Source organism: Monodelphis domestica, chromosome 8 (genome assembly GCF_027887165.1).
Source record: "Monodelphis domestica isolate mMonDom1 chromosome 8, mMonDom1.pri, whole genome shotgun sequence".
Taxonomy (NCBI): domain Eukaryota; kingdom Metazoa; phylum Chordata; class Mammalia; order Didelphimorphia; family Didelphidae; genus Monodelphis; species Monodelphis domestica.
The window spans coordinates 45,657,026-45,674,024 of record NC_077234.1 but is presented as its reverse complement, the minus strand read 5'-3'; the positions used below and the strand labels follow the sequence as shown (position 1 = coordinate 45,674,024).

The 16,999-nt window shown below is 44.8% G+C and overlaps 1 protein-coding gene across 1 annotated transcript in view; it reads left to right on the top strand.

Annotated features, from left to right (window-relative positions):
• The window catches only part of MCF2L2 (MCF.2 cell line derived transforming sequence-like 2), a 306,817-nt gene extending 293,685 nt beyond the window's left edge, over positions 1–13,132 (top strand). Inside the window, exons 31-34 of the mRNA XM_056808456.1 lie at positions 3,304–3,422; positions 6,233–6,348; positions 6,447–6,550; positions 9,047–13,132. Coding sequence (XP_056664434.1) covers positions 3,304–3,422; positions 6,233–6,348; positions 6,447–6,550; positions 9,047–9,147 — 440 coding nt within the window. The 3' untranslated portion in view covers positions 9,148–13,132. The remainder of the gene's footprint in view (positions 1–3,303; positions 3,423–6,232; positions 6,349–6,446; positions 6,551–9,046) is intronic.
• Positions 13,133–16,999: the final 3,867 nt, after the last annotated feature.

Sequence of the window (16,999 nt, the reverse complement as noted above, 5' to 3'; positions counted from 1 at the left end):
TCTGAGGCCACCAGTCACCAGCAAGCATTCCTTGGACACCCACAGCTTGCTAGTCATTTGCTTTGTATTATGGCGGAGACAAAGATTCAACATTCAATGTCCAGCAGCCCCATTTACCCGCACCCCCTGCGAGATGGGATTCCTGCCCTCCAGAAGCTTCCACTCTAGTAAGAGAAAGGCTGCAACGTGGAACTGTCCTAGGGGGACGTTAGATGTTACAACCCGCCTAGGAACTCCTCAAGGCCAGCTAAGCACCAAACTCTTGGCTTATGGAAACAAGGTTTAATTTCATCAAAGGAATAAGGGGAACTGGTGGGTGTGACCCTAACACTCTTCAAACTACCTCCACCCACCTGCTAGGTCCCCTGCTTAAGGGGAGCCTTCTGTTTCTTCTCTGAGCCCTGCCTACCGCTCCCTGTCCTGCCTAAAACCCTTTCCCAAGCTGTCTGACTTAACCTAATCTTCCCTCAGTATTTAATAAAGGGAAACCCCTGGGCTTGGCTGTTGCACCAAGTAGCCCAAAGCTGTAGATGGAAAGCTTTGGATTACCTTAGCCCAAGAGGAATCCTGGCAGCTGGACCACTGGCAGATAATCATTGGACTTGGGGAAATTTGGTTTTTTCCAAATAAATCCTCTACCCAGATGCCAAAGATTTCTCCATGAAATCCTGGCTATCCAGGGAGAATCTCTTAGAGCAAAACCCCCTCCTGCCACTAACCCTAGAAACCAGTCTTACCCCTAACATATTCCTACACGGCAGCCTTGCCTAGGAAATAGGGGGCCAGCCTCAGAGGGAGGAGGTCCTGCCTCTGCCAGCACCCTTTCCCTCTGAGGGTCCTGGGGCCACTTTCTAAGACTAGAAGTCTCCCGGCTGCCAGTCTGTATCAACGGAGGGAATTTCTTCATCAAGAAATCCCTCATCGATGAAATTATAGATCCAAGCCCAAAACTTATAATGCGAGGCGGGACGTGATCATTCACTTGAAATTGATAAACATGGATTCAGGGCCCTGTGCCAGGCCAAGGGAGAGATCTAAGGAGGAATGCAGGACTCGTGCCCTCAGGGAGCATGCAGTCTAGGAGAAGACAGAGGCCAGGCAGACAAATAGACGTATGAAATAAGACTCATATGCTTAAACCGAGAGATAGAGTTGAAACGCCCGTTTCTGACTGGGAGAGAAAGCAGGGAGGCTTTGAAAGCTAGCAAGGGTGGGCAAATTAGGGCACAGGTGCAACCAGCTGGTCTTCCCACCTACGCTGGGTGCCTCTGCTCTCCTAGTACTGGTGTTCTCTCCACCCACCCCGAGATCTCTCCTTGCCCTTTCTCTTGACCCTTTTCTCTTTTCTCTTTTTCCATCTCCTGGGGTGGCACCAGGGGCCCCAGACGTTGCTTAACATAAATGGCGACCCTTGGGGCCAAAGAGACAGACATCCAACCCCAGTTGTTGCACAGTATTTCCCTTGCTTTGTAACATGCCATATTCGTTTCATAATAATGTCAAAGCCAAGACAAGGTCTCCCCAGGGATAGAATGGCGTTCCTTTTGTCCACCTGATAGTCCATGGGGCTAACTGAGACTTGAAGGCAGGGGAAAGGACCAGAAGCCCTCCTAATCAATCATCATATTATTGGCACAAGTATTTAAGGGTCCAGCTAGTTCCCGTCCCTTCTGTGGGCACCCTGAAGTCTGTGATTCTCTGGCTCCTAATGAAGCCACACAGGAGGGTGCCTAAGAGGAAAAGGCCACAGACACTGTAATGGCCCCTGAGGGTACTGTGGGGGACGGAGAAATGAGCCACCTTAGTAGGAAGAGAGCTCCTGGCTCCCCGGGTCCTCTTTTGGTCCTGTCGTTGTCTGTTAGTAAAACATTTCTTCATACCAGAATATTGTTTCCAGTGACTGATTCCCAGTTTGAGGAAGGATAGAGCCAACCCTCAGAGACTTGGGTTCCAGTCCTGCCTCTGACCCATACCGGCTATGTGAATCTGGGCAGGTTTTTTAGGGCTCTAGTCAAGACAACCCTCTGTGACCTAATTTATAGAGAAGCTTTTTACTAGTCCCAGAGTTCCCTAAGCCAATGAAATCACAGGTCCAGGCTCTGTTCTTATCCATAAGTGAAAGAGTATCTAGAGGAGGGAGACCAGGATGGCAGGGGGACTGGAGACCATGCTATAAGACAGTGTTTTCCACATGGCAGCCTGTCACTACTTCAAGACTACATACTGTTTCCTCTAAGTCTTCCCTTCTCCAGGCCAGATTTCTTCAGTGCTTTCCACTAGGATTGTTTGTTTGCTTTTTGTTTTTAAAATTCTTCCCTTCTGTCTCAGAAACAGTACTGTGTATTGGTTCCAAAACTGAAAAGCAGTAAGGGCTAGGCAATGGGGGTTAAGTGACTTGCCCAGGGTCACCCATCTAGGAAGTGTCTGAGGTCACATTTGAACCCAGGACCTCCTGTCTCTAGGCCTGGATCTCAATCCACTGAGCCACCCAGCTGCCCCCTGGGATTGTTTTGCTAAAGAAAAAGACTCATGGGAATAAAGCATGGGGGTGGTAAAGATAACTCTGCAAGTATTTCATGAAATGGAATTACAATGGTTCTTCCTGGCATCAGAAGACAAAACTTGGAAATGTGGGAAAATTAGAGAAATAAATTTGTGTCCCATAAAACAAGAAACTTCTCAGGTTAGAGCTATCCAACTACTGTTTAGGTCAGCCCACTGTGGTCTGAAAACGTCAGTTTTCTCACCTCCAGAGTTTTGCTACTATTGTACCTTTGCCTCCCTGTAAGATGGAAAGTCAGAGAGAGGAGGAGGAGGAGATGATACTTATTCTTTCTCTTTATCTGCTCATGTGAACTCTCTTCATCCTTTAAAACCCAGTTCAAGTTGAGAGAGAAATAGAGACAGAGCGAAAGGGGTGGGTGGAGGGGGGAGAGGGGAATGGGGAGACAGACAGACAGAGACAGGGGGGATGAGGAGAGAGACAATGAGAGAGAAAGGGGGAGACAGGATAGGGAGAAAGAGGGAGAGAGAAGGGGTGGTGCTAGGCAGGAAAAGTCATCAAATGAAAGGCAGCTTTCATAAAGTAAGGAGAATACATGGACTGGTTATGATTTGACCCAGCTTCTTCTTGATATTTCAGATTATGACAGAAATTGGCTCCTCGAGAACAGAACTAATCACTATCCAGCCTGCCACAGCCATTGTGCCTTTGGCAATAAAAACTTGAGCCTCTGCATTCTGCTAGGCAACCCCACTGCATACACTCCACCTTAATTCTTCACTTTCCTTTCTTTTCCCAAGGCTGGCCCAGCAGGCAGCTTCCCTCCCTGGACACCTTTGAGGATTTTGAAGTCATCCCCTCCAGTACAGATGAACTCTCCAACTCTTCAGATATGGAAGAAGACACCAGCACTCATAATGTAATATTTTGCTTGTTTTCTTTCTCTTATATTCTTCATCTGACCTCTGTCTCGCCCTCTCTCTTTCCTTTCCTTCCTCCTTCCACTTTCCTCTGTTCCTCCTTTCTATTCTTCCTTGTTTCTCTCCCTCTCTCAATTTCTTCCTTCCTTCCTTCTTCCCTTTCTTCCTCCTTTCCTTCCCTCTCCCCTTTTCTTGTTTCTTCCTTCTATCCTTTATTTCTTTACTACTTCCCTCCCTCCCACTCTTCATACCTCTCTCCATCTTACTTATTTCCTTCCTTCATACCTTCTATCATCCTTTCCTTCCTTCCTTGTCTCATTTCTACCTTCTTTTTCTTCCCTTCCTCCCTCCCTTCCTTCCTTCTCTTCCTTCCTTCCTTTTCCTCTCTCCCTTCCTTCCTTCCTTCCTTTTCCTCTCTCCCTTCCTTTCTTCCTTCCTTTTCCTCTCTCCCTTCCTTCCTTCTTTCCTTCTTTCCTTCCTCCCTTCCTTTCTTCTCTTCCTTCTTTCCTTTTCCTCTCTCCCTTCCTTTCTTCCTTCCTTCCTTTTCCTCTCTCCCTTCCTTCCTTCCTTCCTTCCTTCCTTCCTACCTTCCTTCCTTCCTTCCTATCTTCCTTCCTTCCTTCCTTCCTGCCTTCCTTCCTTCCTGCCTTCCTTCCTTCCCATTTACATAGGGCTGAATGTTGGGACATGTGTTGTTTGTGCAGGTTTCTTTTGTGATGAGTAAGGAGGCAGCTCTTACAAAACTGAGTGCACCATTTTACTCTCTTTAGAGTTCTGGTTTTGTTTTGGAATTCTTTTTCAAAAGATCTAAGAGAACTTGGTCTATATATATTAAAAAAAAAGTAGTGAAGCCTTTTTCTCAAGTACGATCGTTTCTGAGAGAACTTCATCCCTCCCATATTGCAACCCTGGATTTGGGCCTCCCAAGATTTCTTGAAGGTTCCTGTGTGGCTCTTTATCAGTCTGTGACAGTGCACCCCATCCAAGACCAAAGCAAGGAACCCTGCCTCCACCAGATAAGAGCCAACCCCTCCACAAGCAGCCACTAATGCCCAGTTCCCATCACTCAGATTCAACCATCCTCCTCCTCCTCTCTCTCTCCCTCTTCTGTCAGAAATAAAATAATGGTTTCTTGACCCAGGATGTTTTCTGTATTTGGCATCTTAGAAATTGGGGAGGGGGCAGAGTTATGCAGGGAGATAGGCAGCATATTAAAGGACAAACACAGGGAGGCAGGATCATAGCGTTAATTATAGACTTTACTACCTACTTAATTTAATCCCTTTCTTTTTACAGATAAGGAAACTGAGGCCCAGAGAAGTAAATTGGCTTGCTCAGGGTTATGAGTAATAATAAAGAAAACCCAGTTTCTCTGACTTCTAATTCAGCATTTCTTTTTTTTTTTTTAAACCTTCTGTCCTAGGCAAAAGCTAAGCAAACAGAATTGTGTGTCTTGCCCAGAGTCACATGGCTAGGAAGTGTCTGAGGTCACATTAGAACCCAGTTCCTCCTGTCTTCTGGCCTGACACTGTCCACTATGCTACCTAGCTGCACCTAGCATTTCTGCTATTGTTCTATCCCTTGTCATTTACCACAGGCCCGAGGAAGAGTTTTATGCCCTATATCCTGAGTTTGCCCTGTTCCTATAAGGCAGGTCCAAAATGAACAGATGGAAGAATCTATGGCACGGCCCCTCCATCCAATAAGACCAGATTCAGTCTTGGGGTCCCTCCAAAGGGGGAGCCAAGCTTTCCTCTCATTCCAAAGCCCATTGGCCCCCATCCTAGAGTTCTGGGGAACATCTCTGCCACTTGTGGTCAGTGTGACTTGTATTTAGGGTCTTGCCTAAAAGGAATGAATAGAATCTCCTAGAATGAATAGCATATTCTAGAAAGGGTATTAAAAAGTCATTTTTAAGGCCTCAAGAAGACAGCAATTTCTTCAATCACTGCACAAAAGAAGTGTTCAAAAGGCTCCTAAGTGTAGATGAACAAATACTTAAAACCTGAAATAAAAAGCCATCATCCCATTATGCCACCCCCAGGAGATACAGGGGATTTGGAGAAACTGCTGAATGGACATTTCAATAGGCTTCATGGGTCCTTTCAGCTAGAAGCATTCCCAGTCTCCTCCGAGAAGCTCCTGTAGACACCTCTCCTTGCCGGGCATCCACCATCCCAACCTCTCAAACTCACGAGGTTACCATCAGGGTTGGAAACGTCCTTTTCTCACAACTGATATTCAATGACCTGAACCCAAGAAAAATCCAACCAAAGGGGCAGGCTGGAACTCAGAGGCCGGGTCTCAAGCTCCCCCAGGCATATCAGTGCTGCCATGAAGAGACGCAGTTGGGGAGGGGAAGAGGAAAGAAATGCACCCCTTCCCCTCACTGGAAGTCCAAAGGAGAGCTAGCAATGGCGCTCTCCCCACAAAGGGGCCGTCTCACAAAGAGAACACGGTGGAGGCTTTCTCCTATTTTGTTGCTGCTATTTTCATAGCTCTTACATCAGATTTAGTGGGCAGGTCACCAACCATCTCGGACAGCCTCCAATCACAGGAATGTGCAGAGGCCAACTAGGAGCTGACCATCATCTGTGCTCCTTTAGCCAAGACGCCAGAGCTCAGCTTCACACCTCTGACCCAGAGCCCAAACGGTGGTTTCCTGTGGAAGGAGGAGATTCTTCACTTGTCCCATTATTGACTTCTCCCTCTTCCTCACTGATGGTCTGTCGATTGGGTTTCCATTCATCGGAGTCCTCTGTTGTATGGAAGAGCCGCACTCTGAAGCCGGCTGTGCCTTTCCTTGCAGGTGTCCGGCGGCCTTTTCCGAGTAGAGGGCAGTTATGAAACCTGCTCCCCAGATTCACTCACCCTGGAAGATGGCGACCTGGTACAGTTTGTACAGGAGGGAGAAAATGGACAATGGTGAGTATAGAGACAAGAAAGTGATGAGCAGGAAGAGGGCGAGTTTCTTTTCTTTTTTTAATTCCTTGATTCCCTGAATTTCTTTTTTGGCATTTCAGGTTAGTAAAGAAATTGGTTTCTGAGAAAAGCGACTGGGTGCCCTCCAGTCTTCTTCATCCTGCAGGTGTAGATGGTGACCAGGTTCACAAAAATAACAACACAGGTAAGTAGCAGGCAGAAAGCAGAGGGCAGTGGATGGGGAGGGGGACATGCATCAGGGGAGACCCAAGTTTGAATTCCACTCTGACACTTCCTATCTATACTGACCCTGGACAAGAGAATTTAACCTGTCTGAGCCTCCATTCCACCATCTGTAAAATGGGGATAATAAGTCAGGAAATACGCATCTACTATGTCCCAGGCATGTGTTAAGAGCTTTGCAATGATTACTTCATTTGATCTTTATGACAACTCCATTTTACAGTTGAGGAAACCAAGTCAAACAGACAGTAAACAACTTAGTCAGGGTCACACAGCTAAACTAAGTCCAGATAGGAATACAAGTCTTCCTGAATCTAGGCTTCGTGCTCTATCCACTGTGCCACCTGGCTGCCTCTAAGTAATAATATCTGAATTGTCTACCTTATAGGGTGATCCATAGGGAATCAAGTGAGATGATCAATATAAAGCACTTTGGAACCCTTAAAACATCATATTAAAGCCCATCATAAAAATATTACTATTTTGCATGAACAAGTGGAAAGTTATTTTAAAGCTCCTACTATGAGTTCAAATAAAGAGGTGAGAACACGTATAGAGGAGCCATCACCAGAGAAGGGTGTTTTGGTGTGGGAGGTCAGTCACCATGGGATGGAGCCGTCAATTGTCACCATCGCTTAAGTACTTCATTGCTTCCTAAATCCCATGTTCTAGGAACATAGCAACAGTGAGATAACCCTGAGCTCAAGGGGAGATGATGGGATCCCAGATCTAGAGCTGGATGGGACCCTGGAGCTCATCTAGTCCAACCTCATCATTTTACAGATGAGCAAAGAGATGCTCAAGTGCAGTGACTTGCTCAAAGCAGGAAAGTCTTCCAGGCAGGATTCAAATCCAGGTCTTAGTCCTGGTCATTTTTCTGTCCACTCTCCCACACTGTCTCTCACCCTACATTTTGGTATAGCTAAACATACACACTTTAAGCTCATAAGTCTGTATGTTCTTTTCGAAGATCAATGCCACTATGGTTGGACCACATATCATGGAGAATAGACATCAAAGGAAACTTACAGCAACACATAAACTGAAGAAGGGAAGGAATGGGGACAGCTAGGTGTCTCTGTGGACAGAGATCCAGACCTGGAGGTGGGAGGTCCTGGGCCAAGCACAGGGGATACAAATGGAGGCAAAAGACTGTCTCTGCCCTGCAGGAGCTTACAATCTAGTGGAGGTGCCATTAAAAAAAAATGTGCAAATGAGCTCTAGACACGAGAAATAGGAAACGAGAGAGACAGAGACAGAGACAGAGAGAGACAGAGACAGAGAGAGAGATAGAGAGACAGAGACAGAGAGACAGACAGACAGAGAGACAGAGAGAGAGAAACAGAGAGAGAGACAGACAGACAAAGAGAGAGACAGAGACAGAGAGAGACAGAGATAGAGAGACAGACAGACAGAGAGAGAGAGAGAGAGAGGACACTAGGATTAAGAGGTCTTGGGAAAAGGCTTCCTGTAAAGGATGGGATTTGAGTTTGGACACAAAGGAAGCAGGAGGAGGAGATGAGGAAGGAGAGCATTCCAGGCATGGGGGACGGCCAGAGAGAATGCCCAGAACTCAGAGATGAAATATCTGAGATGACATTTGGGGAGAAAAAGTGTTTAGCACAGCAGCTAGTGCATAGTAGGTACTATATACTTAATTGCCCTACCTTCGGCTCTCATTTATGGAACAGCAAAGGAGCCAATCCCTAGAAGTCGAAGGACTGCTCTAAGGCTACACACCATACAGCCACCAGAGACAAGTTTCTCCCATATCCATCCTCCCACCTGATGATCATCCAGCAGTGAGGAATCACTGAACCTTCCCAGCAGAAATCTGATGTGCAAATCTCCCAAATGTCCTTCACTAAGGGTGGATCCTTCATACTGGGAGTTCTTAACCATTTTTGTGTTCTGGATCTCTTTGGAAGTCTGGTGAAGCCTATGGACCCCTTCTCAGAAGAACGATTTTCATTGTAAAATACATTGATTTCCAAAGGAAACTCATTAGATTAAAGCAAGATTTTTTCCATTCAAACTTGCACTCCATTAGCAGATCACTCAGGATGCCAGAGGACCCAGACTAAGAACCTCGACTCTCCACTTTCCCTCTACCTGCTAGCAAAAAAAAATCATCCCACAAGAGACTAGGGATTTATTACTTGCTAGGAAGATCACTCCATCTCGAGCTCCCTTGCCAGTAGAATGTCAGACCCTTGAGAGTAGAGAGAGCTTAATTTCGATGTTGGTATCGCCAGTCCTAACACAGAGCGTTACAGGCATTTAACAAATATGCCTGTTGAAAGTTGGATGACCCTCTAGCTGGTGTCCCCCACACCCCCACTGCAAAATCAACTGCTCTGACCCACCACCCACCCATATAATAATAAAAATTATAGTGGGGAAAAGAACAATAATAATAGCTCGCGTTTACTGGATCTCATGTGTGTTTGTATTGCAGAAATGTATCCCAATTCCCATGACCCGGGGCTAACAGATTCGGAAAGGAAGGAGAACAACCTGGTGCAAAGACTATCAGCCGTGCAGAAGGCTGAGAGCTGAGCCCACCTGCCTCTGCCTGCTCAGACCACCTCCTCCATCCATCTCTTACCTTTGGTTTTACTTTTGGCATTTCCCTCTCCTCTCCCACCCCATTTCTATCCCATTTCCCTGGATACCGAAGTCTGCCTGGATTTCTGGGAAACTCCTGACTCCCAGACCTACTGGAACCACTCACTCTGGTCAATAAGTGGAAGCAAAGGAAGCCTTTTTCAAGATCCAAGACAAAAGCCAAGACTTCTTGGTTGTTAGTGGAGCCATCCAAGAATGGTGGCCTAAATTTGTTCCCCCACCCCACGCCCAAGTGATGTGTTAGCCAGGGCCTGGCAGTTTGGTGAAGCTGCTGGGATCAGATCAGTGGGGCTGATTGCTGCTCCCAGGAACACTCCTTTTCTTCACACCAAGCATCAATGATGCCCCATCCTTCATTAAAATTTCTCACCAAAGTGATCCCTGGGGAGCAGGGGGGGATTTGGGACATCAGCTGGCCCTTTTGTTACCCTGGCACCAAAGCCATTCAGGACGGCCATTAGCAAGTAGGCCAGGGGCCCCGCTCAGTCTTGAGCCTTGTTAATGTTTCCCATTGGGAGAGGCTGACTGCCAGTCATCGTACTCACCAATATCTCCCAGAGATGTCAGGGTCTGGCCTATCCTCACACTCACATCTGTTACAAATGTGGAGAAATGGTGAGGGAGGAAGCCCTTCTGGCAGGAATGTGTCCCATCCTCATTCTTGTGTCTTGTGTATGGATGGGGACAAATAGGCTGTACATAGATCCCAAGCTGCTGTTCTATCTGGAACAAGTGTCATGGTGCTAGGAGAGTAGGGAGAGCCTTGTACCCCAATATCTAGGAGAAGAAAATCTCATTGGAGAGGATGTTTCATGATCATCACAAGGATGGAGGGAAGGGAAGTATAAAGTCATCATTTCTATCTGTGGGGAAACTTCCTGCATCCCAGGATATTTAATAGCCATCTTCAACCCCATCCTTCCCTTATTTCTCCCCGTCAGTCCTCCCTCTGCTCTTGAATATGCTTCTTTCTGCTGCTCTTTATAAGAAGGTTGATGAGCCCTGTAGGACAGGCAGGAGTATGGGGAAGAAAGGAGAGACCCTTTGTTATCCCAAAGAAGACTTCCTCACCTGTGATTACACCAGCCTTACTTGACTCCAAGAGGAAAAATTCTGAGGCTTTATTCACAGTAAGCAGGTGTAGGGGGAAATAGCCCTAAACTGGAGAAGCTGAGGGGAATCTGAAACTTAATTGGTTGATTTTCTGATTTCCTACCCTGGGAGATGATTGGGAATTGCTTTGTTATCTCAAGTAGGCTCACAGACCCTCAGCAAGAAACTAGACTACACATTCAGTTCCATGAAAAATACCTAATATTGCAGTCAGAAAGTCCTCTAAACTGGCAAGCCAATATCTCTTCTCTACTATCATGGGCAACCCACAGGCTCCCCCAAATTCCCTTTGACCAAACCCTTGGTGTATGCTTTCTATTCAGATCAACTGTCTGAGAAGTTGTCATGAGTCTGTGCTGGAACATCCCATTTTAATATATTTTTGGTCATTGTAGTGGTTGTGGCAATATCTTCTAGCTTAATAGCCATATGACACCAACCACCTCATTCCTGTTCCTTCCAGTGTCATGGTATGCACCCTGATGTGATCCTCATCAAAATTCAGTTTCTCAGAGCAAACACTTTTGCTGTCTGAATTTGGAAAACACCTGAATTTTTAGGAGACTACAAGTTGAATCACATGCATTTATGAATACCTAAACACACATATACCCAGAGGCACAGGGGCAGTTCATCAGTTGTTTTTCTGGGCTTTCATTGACCCATGTTCATTCTTTTCCTGAGGAGCTGAGCAGACATTCTTCCTGAATGTAAACAGATGAAATTGCCCTATAGAACAGTATAAGGTAAGAAATTATTAGAGTTGAATAGAGGTATCAGTTGCATGTTCCAATCCATTGAGAAAGGAAATAGCCATGTGAGGGAGAGAAAGGCTCTGGGGAATAATGAGAGGGTCTGGTTGGAGAGTGCCTACCAAGATTCCCATGAATTCTCCTTTGGTCTTGCTAGTCTATTTCTCCCATATGTGTTGGGGAATCATAGGTTCTTTCAAGATCCATATTTCCCCATGCCAAAAGCAGCACTTTCTATTTGACAAGTACAAAGGCCAAAAAATGTCCCCCAGGAGTCCTATAGTGCTTCTCCCAAGAGGCTCCTGCCTCTTGTCCACATGCACCTCCCTGAACTGAATGAGATTTTTTTCCCCATTCATTTCCACTTATCCCATTAGCTACTGGGATGAGCTCAAACCCACTAGGTGTGGGAGGCTTCCTTTCATTTTTCTGCAGGATGCATCCTACTTTCCCCAGCATCTTTTCAGCTAAATGGAACACCTGGCTGGATACCACTTCTCCCACATCCTCAAGTTATATGAAAATAGGTGGACCAATTTGAAAAGACTTTAAAAAAATATATCCAATATAATGACTATAGATGTTTTCTATCCCTCTGTATCTCTGAATGTTCTATGTGACTCTATGGGGATTCTCTCTGTAATTAGTACTTAATCTCAATGCCCTTGTGTTAGTGCATGCATCTCCCTGGTGGTAGAGTTCATGGTCCCACCTTAGCCATTATTACTGAAACTGCAAGTTGCTTTCTTTTTTTTTTTTCAAAAAGTCTCTACAAACCCAAAATGTTTTCTAGCCTCAGTTTCCTCATCTTAGCAGATTTCTGGACTTCAACCCTTTTACCTTGTCTTTCCTAAGTTCTCCACCTTCCATGATGGTTTGTTGGGTTTTTGTTTTAAAACAAATTGGCAGGAAAACATTTTGTTTGTTGCCAGAAGGGGCAAAAACCATCAAGACTCTTTGTGGGTCAGCTTGGCTCTTAGTTTTGGGCTTCAAAAAAGTGGGGAGGGGTGGAAGGGAGGGGAAGATGGGAGAGGAGGATGGAGATAGGCCTCTTGGTCCAGATCCAAGATATATTGCTCATATTTCAGAAGAACTTCATTTTTATCTTCCCTTTCCCTCCTTTCTAGCCGTGTATAAGGGCATTTCTTTTCTCATTGGCATGGAGAACGCCTTCAGATAACGAGGAGATCTTTAGTCTTGAAAGAACCTCCATGGAATGATAATATTAGATTGTAGGGGGAGGGAGGCTGGGAGGGTTAGTAATTAGATAAAAGGATCTGGGTGCTGCTCTGTTATATGTCATTCTGTTCCCCTTTGCCAGGACAATCTTTTCTGCAGTGTGTTACTTTCCGGTAAACAGGGAATTATTAACTAGTGCATTACAATCCACACACTGTGCAAACTGGCATCACGAAATGCCAGGTGAGATGGCTCCTCTGGAAGCTACTTCACCCACAGTCAAACCCATGGGGCTCCCACCACGGGCCATCAGACTCAGACACTTTGCACTCTGCCCACTGGAGTGGCCAAACTTTCCTTCTAAGCTGTTCTGAGATTTGGATCAGGTCCAGAGTGAGAATAATTGAGAAGCCTTATGCCATTTCTGAGTCTGCCGGCCAAACGGTGAGATCTTCAGAAGGAAAAGGACACCAAGAAACTGTGGGTGGTGGGTTCATTTCAGCCTTCCATTAGTCCGGAACCAAATCACCTTGAGGACTCGTCTAAACCACTGACATTTGCAACAGTTTGTGATTCTTAATGGGGTTTTTTCCATTGTTGTATGAGGAAGTTATTTATATATTGTTATTGGGAAGATAATCAGACAGAGGCCAGAGCACGGAATTCTGCTGTTAAGTTGTCTGATTGTTCGGGCTGATTTTGATTTGGGTTTGAATTTGGGATTTGGGGTTTCTTTTGTTTGGTTGGGTTTTGGCCAGAATTGAATGTATGAGTTTCTACCTTAAAAAATGTGTGAAGCCAATTTTTCTGTAAATATGCCATGATGTAGGATGACACTTTGTTTGGACTTTATAAAAATGATACCTACAGTACCGCGGAAGTCTCTGTGTGCATTTTTTTGAAGCTGTCTTGAATATACCAGCCTTGTGTGTGCCCGAGGCAGGTGCATGCTTGATAAGGTTGCCCTCCCTCCCACTTCTCTATCTGCTTTCTCCATTCCCACAGTGGAGAGGAAGAGCGAGGCTGAAGAGGGCCTGAAGAAAGACGTCAGCCAAGACCACTAGCAGCTCAGGTCCTGAATGGCCCTCACCGGGACTGTACAACCCTTTGATTGGTCTCTTTCAAATTCCTATAAGGAGTGCTCATTGCAAACTTCTCCCACTGGTAATAAGGGGCCAAGTTAGAAGGTAAACAGAGGATTTGATATTTGATCCTAGAAGTAATAGGAAACCACTGAAGAGCTGGAAAGGGCACTGGAGCCTGTAGCCATCCCTCTCATTTTATAGATGAGAAAATGGGCTAAGGGAAGTGAAGGCATGCCCCCAAAGCTTATCCATAAAACTGGATGATGTAACAAAACATGGCCAAGACTATCACTTGGTGGGCCTGATGGGAGTAAGGGGGGAGAGAGCTGGTAAACATTTTATAAAGTGATTATCACCAAAGCAGAAAGCCAACATAGCACAGTGAATATGAGTCAGCGTTGACATCAGGCTGCCTAGGGAGGGGCAAACTGACCCAGGGTGGAAAAAGAGTATCCATGTCTACCAGCAGTGAGGCTGGGCCCATGAATAACCCCTGAACGTCTAACTTGGGTGAGATAGGAAGATTCAGTCCTTAAAAGAATAGGAAGGAAGGAAGGAAGGAAGGAAGGAAGGAAGGAAGGAAGGAAGGAAGGAAGGAAGGAAGGAAGGAAGGAAGGAAGAAAGGAAGGAAGGAAGGAAGGAAGGAAGGAAGGAAGGAAGGAAGGAAGGAAGGAAGGAAGGAAGGAAGGAAGGAAGGAAAGGGAAGAAGAAAGGGAGGGAGGAAAGGAAGGAAGGAAGGAAGGAAAGGGAAGAAGAAAGGGAGGGAAGAAAGGAAGGAAGGAAAGAAGGGAGAAGGGAGAGAGGGAAAATTAATTATAAAAGAGACAATCTCGGTTAATACTGCTTATTATAGATATTGATGTTTATGTCATGATTCATGATACAAACACTGACAACCATAATACATCATTTTCATTATGATTTATTTCTATTAGTGACAGTACAGTCACCTCATTAGGATCCTGATGCCTCTTGAAGTATCCAGTGAAGGTAGCTAAAATGGTACCCAGTGCAAGAACCCACAGAAGAGACCCAGTCATTATTAAAATATAGAAGACGTATTTCCTAAACTATCTCAGGCAGGGGAAGATACCAGAAAAATGGAAAAAACCTTTCCATCCTTTGATGGAGCTGTGATGCCATCAATGTGGCTCCCAACCTATCCCATCCTTCTCATTATTCCTGCCTGTGTGCTCCTATGGCTTCTCCAGAACAGATCATCTAGCTCGATAAGCAATTTCAAAGTCAAGTTGAGATGCTGCCTGCAAAAATCCCAAGGGCTAGCCCAACTAGATTCAAATGCAAATTGGGAAATGGTTAACCAAATCAATAAAAATACAAGTGGACATCTATAATATTAATCTGTGGTTCTCTAAGTCCATATGGGGCTAAGGGAGCCCAATGTTATCTACAATTTATTTTATTTCTATTTATTTTGTTAAATATCTCCCCAATGCATTTAATCTAGTTCCTACCCCTGTGTTGGATACTTTTTTGTGTGTATAATAAAAAAATATGCAGGCAAATATTTAACAAACAGCTTGTGGGGGAAACAGACCTTTAAATTTCATCTACATCAACATTTTCTCTATCTCTTTTGAGGACTAGATCATCAACAAAACAATTAATCAAGCCCTAATCTGTAGTGTTTGCCAATTTCTGAAGTGTAAATACTCAAACTGAGCATTTAACAATGGACTCTCTCCAGGCAATTCAGGCAGGCTCCAGCAAACTCTTGGATGATTTTTCATTAGTAACATATGTAATCTTATTAGCCCTCCCCAAATACCTCTTCTTTACCTCTGGAGTAAAATGGAATCTTACTTCTTCAGAACTTTTGCCTTTCCATATCATTACCCAGAAATGGCAACTAAAATAACATCAATAACTCTATGCCAACTTTCTCATCTTTATAAAAATCTATATGAGAATGACTTGTACATATGTTAGGAGTGTCATTAAAGAAAATATAATAAGGTACTTACAGTCTGGGGAGGGGGGAGGAGGAAAGAGAGGAAGGGAGGAAAGAAGGGAGCAAAGGAAGAAGAGAATTTGGAACTCAATGTTTTTAACAAACTTTTAAAAATGTTTTAACATGTAATTGGAGGAAAATAAAGTTTGGGTTTTTTTTTTAAGAAAGAAAAGAAGAGAATAAATAGGCTTTTTGAAATGCTTATGAAGGGCAGGTAGGTGGCATAGTGAATAAAGCACCAGCCCTGGAGTCAGGAGGTCCTGGGTTCAAATCTAACCTCAGATAATCCCTAACTGTGTGTCACTTAACCCCAATTGCCTGACCCTTGGCCCTCTTCTGTCTTAAAATTGATAATAAGATAAAAAGCAAGGATTTTGAAAAGAAAAGAAGTCTGTGATCATAGGGTCTGGGCTTAAATTCTAGCTCTTCCAGTTGCTACCTACATGACTTTGGGCATGAAACCTTCATCTCCTTTGGGCTTCAGTTTTCTCAATGAGAAAATGAGGAGTCTAAGATTCCTTCCAACTCTATGATAGAATAATAATAATTTAGCTAACCTATACATCACTTTAATGTTTGCTAATATCTCATTTTATCCTCACAAGAATAGGTGCTATTTTTACCATCATTTTTACAAAAGAGAAAACTGAGGCACAGAAGTTAAGTGATTTCTTTAGCACCACCAAGCTAGTCAGTATCTAATGTGGGATTTGAATCTAGCTCTCTCTGCTGCTAAATCTGGCCTCTAACATCCCTTCCAGCTCTAAATCTGTGACCCTAGAGATGGAATTTTTGACCTCAAGTCAGGAAGTACTGGGTTGAAATCTAAGCTTGGATATTTACTAGCTGTGTGACTAAGTCAGTTAACCTATGTGCCTCAGTTTCCTCGACTGTAAAATGAGAATAATAATAGCACTACCCTCACAGGGTAGTTGCGTAGCTCAAATGAGATATTTATAAAGTGCTTGGCACATTGTAGGTGCCTAATGAATGCTATTCCCTTCTCCCTTATAGCCCTGGCTTGTGCAATTCTGTATTTTACTCAGGCCCTTACTTATAGTTAGGTCTCAAAAATGATTGAGTGAATACAGTGATGTTACTTCAGGACAAGACATAAACATTTAGATGTGCCCAGCCATCTCACTGTGGGACGTGTCCCAGTTTCTGAGCATCCTCTAGCTCTGTGGTCCTCCGTAATGTCACCTACATTCCACTAGAGGGCATCAGGGACCAGCTCTGACGCAGAAGAGTCCCAGGGCAGCGTCTGAAGGACACCATCAGCCCAGTGGAAAGTCCTATTCGTGCCCTAGCAAAGGTGCCCTGCTTGGCCCAGTGAGCCAGAGCTCAGTCCTGGATCTCAGTAGCTATGGGAGCTGGGACGCCCAGAAAGAGTTAGAAAATCAGCCTCTCTGTGGAATCCCCTGGAAGGGAGGAGGACAGAGAAAGAACCAGGTGCCAGGATGCTAACGCCAGCATCTGGCCTTGCTTTCCAGGGGAGCTTTATAAAGGCTGTGCCATGGGGCCAACAACACTCACCCACACGGGATCTTTGGCTGAGCATCCCTCCTACCCTCAGAACAACAACTGACAGCTTTCTCACCACAAGGATCGACTATGTCACTGTGCTTATGAACTAAAAACCTAAGTTTAAAAAAAAAATGAATTAAAAGGTTAACTTCTAA